Source organism: Suricata suricatta, chromosome 17, assembly GCF_006229205.1.
Source record: "Suricata suricatta isolate VVHF042 chromosome 17, meerkat_22Aug2017_6uvM2_HiC, whole genome shotgun sequence".
In the NCBI taxonomy this organism is placed as follows: Eukaryota; Metazoa; Chordata; class Mammalia; order Carnivora; family Herpestidae; genus Suricata; species Suricata suricatta.
In genome coordinates, this window is record NC_043716.1 from 38,101,920 (window position 1) to 38,112,445 (window position 10,526).

Genomic DNA, 10,526 nt, shown 5'->3' on the forward strand with positions numbered 1-10,526 from the left:
GGAGGGGGTGGGGGTCGTGGTCGGGGGGCACTTGTGGGGAGAAGCACTGGGTGTTATATGGAAACCAAGTTGACAATAAACTATTAAAAAAAAAAAGAAATCTTTGTGTAGAGTGACTCATTCCCCTTCTTTCCTGGTAATTCAGTTCAATTCAACAGAGTTGATTTCTTTTCTCATGGTTTGAAATACTGTAAAAAAATAATAATAAGCTACTACTTTATTCCTCTGGTGAAATACATTATGAGAAAAATAACAGGATTTGATTTAAGAAAATACATCCTAGTCTTCCTTGCCCTTGTCAAAAAGTTGGGCTTTACAGCCACTAGTGACTGTTTGAGTTTAGCTAATGAGTGTCATTAGAAACTGTTTTTGCATAAAATTCTCCATCCCTATCCTCCATCCCTGCTGCTGCCATAATATTGGTTAATTCTCCACCTCTAATATGTCTTCCTTTCACACTTCTTTGTTGTGCTTATAATTTGTTTTCTACCCACTATGGTCACTTGAATTGTTTTCTTTGCAAGTAAGGCATTTTCAAGTTTATCACCTAAAACAACTCATCTTGCATATTATTTTATGTATAGATTATGTGTAGTATGTCCTTCAGAAGCCCTTAGATTTAGAGGGCTTTTACATTTTACAAGGTTCTTTCGCATCTATTCCCATACTCCTTGGGCAAGAGGCCAAATTTTAAGACTTTGTGCTAAGATTATGGACCCCTTCCAGAGCTGCCTTAGAGTACAAACAAGTGGCCCATCTAAAGAGCTGATTGCTCATCTGATTTTGTTTGCAACAACTCTGGACTATTTATCATAAAATCACTATCATTAAATATTTCTCCAACTCTAGCTAGATTCAAGACATTGCAAGAAGTTTCTGAGAAACTGGATTCTCAGGAACCTCCTTCCAGATGTCACAGGACTACTGTTATAAGATGAACCCCTTTATATGGGAAAACTGGTGAGATCAACAAAAATGGTCTTTTTTTTCTTCCATCTTTCAAACAGGAACAACAACCAACTATCTGTAAAGGGAAAGAGAAACTCAAGATTAGGGTATACTAAACATAAATCAGCAGTCTGCTCTAGGGGATATTGATGGGATATCTGGTGGGTGTGATAAGATATTAGGGACCAGGGCTTTCCATTTTTTGCTCATCATTATTTTTCCTTCAAGCATGAGAGATTTTTATAGTAAAAAAAAACAAAACAACAATGAAGATTGTAATGTTTTCTTCTGAACCAATTGAGAAAAACCTGCAACAATGACAGAGAGGATTCTAATTCCTTCTGATCTGAATAAAGAGAGCTACAACCACCAAAAGAAGTTTGATTTGAAGTAAACTCTTTAATGTGATGCTACTAATTTTTTTCCCATAATACATTAGTATCCACCCCTCACTAACTCTTGAGCTGTCTGCAGGTTCATATCTATTAAGGAAAATCCAGCCTTATGAAAAGGGTCTATTCTCCTTAGCTCATGCTGAGACCTGGGAATGAAATAAGATCTGAGCTCTGTTTCTGGGATGTAGCACAAAGAATATGAGATTATGCTAGAAAGATTTATTTGGTATCTGTCTTTTCAGACAAGGAGGAATAATCAAATTGTAAAAATGACTAAACATTTATAAGGACAACTAGATTTTACAAGCACCTGATTCCCTAGATAAATTCATGTCACTGTATGCTGTGCACATCATGGCCCAGAACACTTAAAGACTGAAAGTAAAGGACATATTGATATTTGAGGAATCTTAGAGAAACAAGTAATACTGAATGTTTGAGACAAGCAAATGCCATTCCATTTTCAGATTTCTGCAAACCTAACACCTGTAAGTTTGATCTTGCCTTAGAAAAAGATCTTTTGTGACCACCTCGAAAAAGATAGAACATAAGACAACTTAAACCAAGTCATGCCAAAGAGCTAGATTAGCTGACCAATGAAAATAATGAAAATGGATAGAACATGAATGTGGATTTCGGCAGATAATTGAAAAGGACTCTCAACTTATGAAGAGAGTGCAGAAGCGTGGACTAATTTCAATGACAAATACCAAGATATACTCATTTCCAATGACAGCTCCTTTCTTCTTACATTTATAATAATCACTTGACCCCAGATTCAAGCTGAGACTCTGGATAAGAGATGTACTAGAGAGGAAGTCGAGTGGACAACTTGGGACAGATCCACTGGGTAGTATTTTCTGCAGATACTCAAAGCATGTGGTTTTCTAGGGAGGAGGCACTATGGTTAACTCAGACTTAAGAGCCATGTATCTGAAGTCAGTATCAAATGTGAACCTGAAGAACTCTCTCTTCCATGCAATTGCAGTAAATACATCAGCATTACTAGGATAGGAATATGAACTTAGCAACTTGGCATGCCAAAACAAGGAGCAGAGGATATCAATACAAGGACCAAGAAATCATTTGAGGAGTGACAGAAGTGGCCCCTACAGAGGACAGATGCCCTGTCACCTCACTTACTCATTCAAATCCCAGAAAATTTCCTGGTAGGGGCTGAGATACTTAACTTAGAGATTAGTGTTTAATGACATCACCAGGCAGACAAGATCCAGGGACAATACAGACTATATTCAAAAGAGCAGGATGATTTCTCCACATACTGGGCAGGTTAGAAAATAACTAGATCTTGACTTAGGTTCTGATCATGCCCTTTTTAAAGGAATATTGGATAATTGAAAAGTGTTTTGAACAGAGCAACTATCCTGGGAATGGACCTGGAATTCAAATCACATCATGAAGAAGTGAGGTATCTGGTTATAATTATCCCAGAAGAAAGATCTTTGGGAGAAAGGAATGCTCCAGTGTGCCTGGATGTGGAAATATCTGTCTGCAGTAGACATATCTTCTGTTGGCCTTATAGAATCAAGGAGCAAGACCAATCATGGGAGCTCTAAATATTAATTTAGGCAAAAATAAGTGAAAACTAACTCTTGGAGTCACTCAGAGAAAACAGTGTTTCCTAGGGAGATGGTCAAACAAGCATAGATTAAAATACAAGTAATAGGAATGTCTCAGAATAATTGTGGAAGTAAGTGGGTAACCTAGCCAACGGATTGGCAAGATATCTTAAGCTATAAAGATTTGATGAAGTCAGTGATATCCAGGCATCATTGTCCTGAATTTTGACCAAGGCACCAGTCAGAATTGAAAACCTACTTCTCAAAGTGGCTTTGCCACTAATGTCATTCTTCTCTTTCCTCCTTCAAAAACTTTAGCTGCTTTGAAGTTCACACTATCAGATTTACTGCCATTACCCAACCTTATGGATAAATTACATCTTTCCCTTTCACAAGGTCTACAGATCCAGAAGATCTGTACTTTGGGGCTGCACTTAAAGAGTCAATGCATTTACTATGTGAATCACTAGGGGGCTAAAAAGCAGAGTGCAGTAGACAGCCTTTAAGATGACTTCCAATTATCCCCACCTCCTGGTATTCATGCCTTTTTTCATGACTTACCTCTGATGAATAGGATACCATGAACATGGTGGGATGTCATTTCCAATATGAGGCTGTAAAGGATCTGTGACTTTCATACCAAGTGCTCGTTGTCTCCCTCTTAGACCACTTGCTCTGGAAGAATCCAGCTGTTAGGCTGTGAGGTCTATCAGCCAGTGTATGGAGAAGCCCTTGTGGCAAGGAAATATCTCTGGCCAACAGCCACATGAAGGAGCTTGGAAGCACATCCTTCCCTAGTCAAGCCCTGAAAGAAATGCAGCCCCAACCAGCACCCCAGCAACTGCCACAGAAGAGAACCTGAGCTAGACATACCTAGCTAAGCCCCACCTGGATTTTTAAATCACAGAAGCAGTGAGATAATCAATGTTCGTTGAGCTCAGCCACTAACCTTCGGGGTCATTTGTTATACAGCAATAACTACTATAATGAAACAGATCATGTATCAAAATGCAATAAAAATTATTATTCTAAATTCTTAATAATTAGTAAATGTAATTCTTGATTAAAATATGTTGTTCTTAAAAGCAATAGTGAAGGAGAAAAGTAAATGGTGTAATTTTACATCGTATATGTAAGTTCTTAAATTTCCAAACCCTACTACCACATATTGTCTAAATACTTTATAATAATACTAGTCATTGTTTATATTTTCATATAAACAGTAACTCAAAGTGTACACAAGGTTGTATCTGAATGGGGAAGAATGTAAATGTTTTGGAGCTGGAGAAGGGTACAAAAGGGACTTCAAGGGGCGCCTGGGTGGCTCAGTCGGGTAAGCATCCAACTTCGGCTCAGGTCATGATCTCACATTCGTGGGTTCGAGCCCCGTGTCGGGCTCTGTGCTGACAGCTCAGAGCCTGGAACCTGCTTCAGATTCTGTGTCTCCCTCTCTCTCTGCCCCTCCCTGCTCATGCTCTGTCTCTGTCTCAAAAATAAATAAAACACTTAAAAAAATTAAAAAACAAAAACAAAAGGGACTTCAACTTTATCAATAATGTCTTATTTAAATTATAGTGGGGTGTTTTTTTTTTTGAAAATCCAAAGTAGATACAAGAAAATGTCTGAGTGGTGGTTGTTTGTAATATTTTTCTCAAAACTTCCCTGTATGTTGCTCCCCTATTTCAGACGTAAATGAAAATAAAGATTTAGTTATAAGCATGTTCTGGCTTGGCAGAACATTGTTTATAATAAGAGGTTCAGATGTTTTATGGACAAGTTCTAGCAAAACTAAAGGGAGCTAATAAATGCTCAGTTATTTAAACTGTTGCCAAGTATAGGAAGATATAACACTGTTTCCCAAGACAACTTTTACACTTGCCTATTGAAAATGTGCAGTTTGCCTGTTGGCAGGCGGCCAGTGTAAAGCACTTGCCGGTACAACAGAGAAATCCACAACTGGAAAGATAAAAAGAATAATATACATTTAGATGGCTCAAAAACTACTGCAAAATAAAATTTGAAATCCCAGCTATGTCAAGAATTCTGGTGTTAGTAAGCAAATTGTTTAAGGAGATATCATTCCTTAAACTTACAGCATAAGAAATATTGTTGACAACTCTGTCCAGGACTGAAGTAAGAGGCATCACGCTTTCCAGAGCTTCCTGCTTCCTCTGGCATCACTGAGATCTCCATGGAAGATGTGCGAGAGGGAACTTAAATGGGGTATCCATCAAAATGTCATTTCTGGAAGACATTCCATCTACGGTAATTCTTTTGCAGTATCAAGGTCTCTCTTTTCTTCCTGTTTTTAATTTCCTTTTTGGACTTCAGTTGCAAATAACTGAGTTAATTATACTCCTTATGACACACTATCATTTTTTGTCCTTGCAAGGCCTCTGTCCTATTTTTTCTTTACGTGCTTATATACAAATTAATTTAATTCCTGTTCTCCTTATTCCATTTACCTTCCTATGGGCAGCTGTTTTATTCTGTTGGAAGCACATTCTCCAGCAAACAGCCTTCAAACCTCATCTCCACTGTGGGCTTTCCTTGATCTCTAGCCTGCTGGCCCACGCTACAGATTTGGACATACCAGCCTCCAAAATCACGTGAGAAAATTCCTCTTATTACATCTCTTTGTATATATCCTATTGGTTCTGCCTCTCTGGAGAACCAGACCAAGACAATACCTCAGGGGAGGAATCACTTATTATGCGTACCCACTCTTCTAGTGGTGGACACAAATTCCTTTAAAATCTATATGATCACAGAAATGTCACAGTGAGCATTGTCACATGTGTTCCCTCATGGACCTGTGTAAGAATGTTTTGAGTTCAGACCTAAATCATTTCACAGATCCAGAGCCTTTGAAGACTCCAGAGAAGGGAGGCCAGATCCCGTTGGAGAAGGACTTTGCATCATTGCTGCAGATACACTCTGCAAATCTCCCTCTAATCTTTCTCCAAAAGAAAACCAGTCCAACCATTTTTCAGATGTTTAGTTTGATAATTACATACAAGGAATACTTGGTCAGATGTTACCTTAGACTAACTGTTTTTAAAACTGCCTCTTAGGGGCACCTGGGTGGCTCAGTTGGTTGAGTGTCTGACTTCGACTCAGGTCATGATCTCATGGTTTGTGAGTTCAAACCCTGTGTCGGGCTCTGTGCTGACAGCTCAGAGCCTGGAGCCTGCTTTGGATTCTGGGTCTCCCTCTCTGTCTGCTTCTCCCCTGCTCACACTCTCTCTCTCTCTCAAAAATAAATAAAGATTTAAGAAAACTCGCCTCTTTAAATATCAAAAACACAAGCAAACGAATAACCAAAAGTTTCTAATTTTACATTTTATTAAATTGGTCATTACGTGAACCATCATTAAAAACAGTTTTAAGTGAATTAACCCTTAGCTATTCTCGATGCCCAAAACCCATGTTTATTTTAACCCATGGCTTCCCTGGACCATTTCTCTCTTTGGTTTCCCAAGTCTGTTCACCATGGGGAAATGGAGGCCACTCAACTCAAAATAGCTTTTGGTGGTAGAAAGGTTGGAATCCAGAGGATTGTTTGCCCTTTCTTCTTTCCAGATTGAGCATCTATAATTGCGGACACCAACCACTCCTGCAGACCAAAGGGAACTACTTACTTAGAGGGCCCAAAGTTATCATGTTCAAATGTGGCCTGAAAGAAATCTATGTAGGGCTGTACTAAAAGAAAAGAAAGCATTCTGAGAGATTTATTCATTATGCTTCACCGCTCACATTTTTACTAGCAGTTGGCAGCAAAGGAGTCTTTTTAAAGACCTGGCAACATCAAAAGAAAGAAATACTGGAGAGAAGGCTTTGCTGAGGTGAAACGAATTGACAACATGAGGAAATGCAAGCCATAGAGAGGACCATGCCTGCTGAAACGTCTTCCTCGGTGAAGAAGGATCTCTTAGTGGCTGAGCAAGTCCCCTCGTCAGCACCTGGAGAGAACGTGGGACTCAGAATGAAGTTAGCACACAGATAGCATTTGTGCTCAGCAGGAAGAGGGCACTGTAGGGTGGCTATGCACTTGTAGACAGTGCAGACCTCAAAGGAGCTGTGAAGGATGCTCCATCAGCGAAGCGCTGCCTTACAGATGCCGGACACACAGCTGGGTTGGCAGGAAGTTGGTGAGCAGGTGCTGGCTTTGCAGAGACTTGGGGCAGTTGGTTGGAAGCCATTGCAGCCACCACTGGATGATTTGCCTAAACCTGTTACACAGCAAGGTGGCTGGCAGGAAGGGGATGTGCAGCCATCTTGGTTGCAGGAAGTAGATCCATCCCAAGTTGGTTGGCTGGAAAGCATGGTGCCACAGGAAACTTATTTGCAAGGGTTCTTTTTAGAACATGGGGGCTGGCAGTTAGCCACTGGCTGGCAGATGAAGGATATGGAAGGAGCAGGTTGGCAGGGAAGCGACCAGCAAGGGGATGATGCATAGCATGTAGGACTGCAAGAACTGAACACACAAGTTGATGGCTGGCCAGGAACAGGCATGCAGGGAAACAACTGGCAAGTCTTGAAAATGTAGCAGATGGGTTGGTAATAAGTCGATTTGCAGAGCTGATCTTCACCATTGATGGGTTGACATGAACCTGGTTGGCAGCAAGTCAGCTGACATGGACTAGCTGCACAGATGGTTGGTGGGCAAGAATTTTCAGCACAGGAATTTACCTCAGAGGAGGATGGCTGGTGGGACCTAACATCACAGCAGACTGATTGGCCACAAGCTGATCTGGATACAAGGACAGGTTCTCGACAGGAGCTTTGCTGGTCAACAATGGCTTCACAGCTATTTGTCTGACAGCTGGTGGGTTCCGAGCAGGAGGGTTGGCATGAGCCAACCAGACAAGGAGAATGACCAGTGCCAGATTCATAGCAGGCTGTGCAGGAGCAAATGGGTTGGCAGACAAAACCAACGCAAGAAGTTGATGGAAGGCAGGTAGATTGGCAGGAAGCAAGTTCACAGCCACTTGGCTCACTGCTGGATGGCTGACAGTTTTCTTGGCATGTGACCAGCTGCCAAGTTCTGCTCCGGCAGGAACTAGGCAAACAGATACCATTTCGGAAGCACAGGAAGGTGGGCACAGCTGGAATGGCTGTGGTGGTTCCAGGACAGCAGCTGTCCACCATGGTGCTGGTGTTAAGCTCGCTAGGAAGTTGCAAACTCAGTATACCTGGGTGTGAAAGATATCTCATATACAGGGGCTTTTATAGTCCTTCAGGGGTGTTGGTATGACTTAGAGCATCTTTCCTTGTTATTGTTTCTACTCATTTGCATATAAACATCTGATTAGCAGGCTTCGGGAGCCTGGAATATATTGTCCCCACTTTTAAAACTTGTCTGTTGAGTTGAGAGTTTTCTTTGCCAAGTTTGGATTCCTTGATGCTGCTCCTGCTCTGGAATGAGCTGTCTTTTTTACAGGTTGCTCTCCAGCCTCCCTGAAGCAGGCCTTTCCCTGTAGTAACCTCTCATCAGAAGGCCTCAGCCCAGCCAAAGCAACCTGCTCTTCTGCCAGGAATGCAGTTCTGCACCATTTAGACAATCAGGAAATGAAGCCTTGACCTAGTTAAAAGAGGGTGATGTCTGAGATGGTGAACTGAAAATCAGGCAGTACACCCCAAGTATACTTCAGTGTCTCCATCTCTTTCTAGAACCTTCCCATTTGACTTTCCTGAAACCCAGCTTCATTAATACTACTAATACTAATGGCTTCCATTCCATTTATAGCATACTTACTGTATACCAAACCCTTGACTGCATTTTTCACTGAATCTTTGCAATGGTCCTAGTTAGTATCTGCAATTCTCACTGCTATCTTAGAAGTAGCGAAACCAACTCAAGAGATTTTAAATCCTGTTCCCCAAATTATGCAAGTAGTAAGAGTTGAAACAAGATCCAAACCTAGTTTGGACTAACCCCAAAACCTCTGATCATAATCACCTATTAGACCTCCTGACTTTGGAGTGGATGAGAAAGACTGTGATATAGTGACTGAAGACTGACCTTAGGACAGCAGTGCACTGGCTGGTGGGCAGGTGGCCAGGCCCCATGCTGGACACCATTTGCTCATTCCAGTGACTAGAGACATCAGCTAGATTAAACTGGTGTGAATACCTCTACTTATCCATACACCCAAAGAAAGTCTTTTAATTTGGAAATTTTAATAACTGCAAAGTTTATTCATCAAGGATTAAATCAGCCTCTTCCAAGAGGGACTTATGAGGTGCTGGCTGTACTTATTCTTCCCCTCTTTCTCTGGATTTGTCATGGCTCTACATTACTGGCCAACTTCAGCATCCCACATAAGTCCCTGTCCTGACCTGATTCACACCAGAGATTCATGACAGAATAGAAAGATCTGGCTTTGGGATCCCCAACAGGGTAGAGTCTCAATTTGGGACTCTGCTACTAACTCATCATCCAAGTCTGCAAAGTACCAAGAGTTTACCAACTAACTGCATAGCTGTTGCTCAAGTTAGTTTTACTCTTTTTTTAGTCTATTTATTATTTATTTTGAGAGAGTGAGTGGGGGAGGAGCAGAGAGAAAGGAGAGAGAATCCCAAGCAGGCTCCCCATTGTCGGCGCAGAGCCCAAAGTAGGACTCAAACTCATGAACCATGAAATCATGACCTGAGATGAAGTCGGACACAGACTGAGCCACCCAGGCACACTAGGTTATTTTTAATTTTATTAGCTGCCTCACCATTATTGAAAACATTGGAAATTCTGGAAGGTACTTTTCAAAGTACCAGCTAAAGAACACCTTATCCTGGGCGCCCTCCTCCTCACCCTTAATTTAAACGGAAGATAAATATTTCTGATCAGTAGGATGCCTGGGAAATCCTCACCCTTGTCATTTAAATGGCTTTTTTTCCTTACCATTGCATTTTGTGTTACAGCACCAATCACTCCTTTTACCATCCAACTTATCACTAATCATTTTGGCACCTTGCAAACTGCAAAGATCACTGCACTGTTTTATTCCTGAATGTCTACATCCCAAAGCTCCATCTTCCAGGAGAAATACTTCTCTTACCAAATAGGTCAGTCATAATGGGAACATGAATATATGTGAGAAACCATGTCAACTTTAATCTGAAAACGGTACCAATATCCTGTGCTCTTATATACCACTTTTATTGATTTTGAAGTAATCCATTTTAACATCCATTTTTTTTCTGACTCTGTTCTTGCCTTTCTTCTTCTTAAAGAAACTTCTAAATAGGCTGATACAGGGTATAGACTTTCTGCTATAAGATGAATAAGGTCTGAGGATCTAATATATAACATAGTGACTCGACCTCCAATGCAGCAATCTCCTACTTGACACATCTTCAAAGGCAAGGGAAATTAAAGCAAAACTGAACCCTTGGGACTTCATCAAGATCAAAAGCTTCTGCAAGGCAAAGGAAACAATCAAGAAAACTAATAGGCAACCGACAGAATGGGAAAAGATAGTTGCAAACGACCTATCAGATAAAGGGCTAATATCGAAAATGTACAAGGAACTCACCAAACTTCACACTCACAAAACAAATAATCCAGTGAAGAAATGGGCAGAAGACATGAACAGACACTTCT

At 40.9% G+C, this 10,526-nt stretch overlaps 1 protein-coding gene across 1 annotated transcript; it reads right to left on the reverse strand.

Moving 5' to 3' along the window:
• Positions 1 to 7,018: 7,018 nt before the first annotated feature.
• Positions 7,019 to 8,074, reverse strand: KRTAP29-1 (keratin associated like protein 29-1). Its single transcript, XM_029927268.1, is given in 1 exon segment — positions 7,019 to 8,074. A coding segment is annotated over 1 exon segment (1,056 nt).
• Positions 8,075 to 10,526: the final 2,452 nt, after the last annotated feature.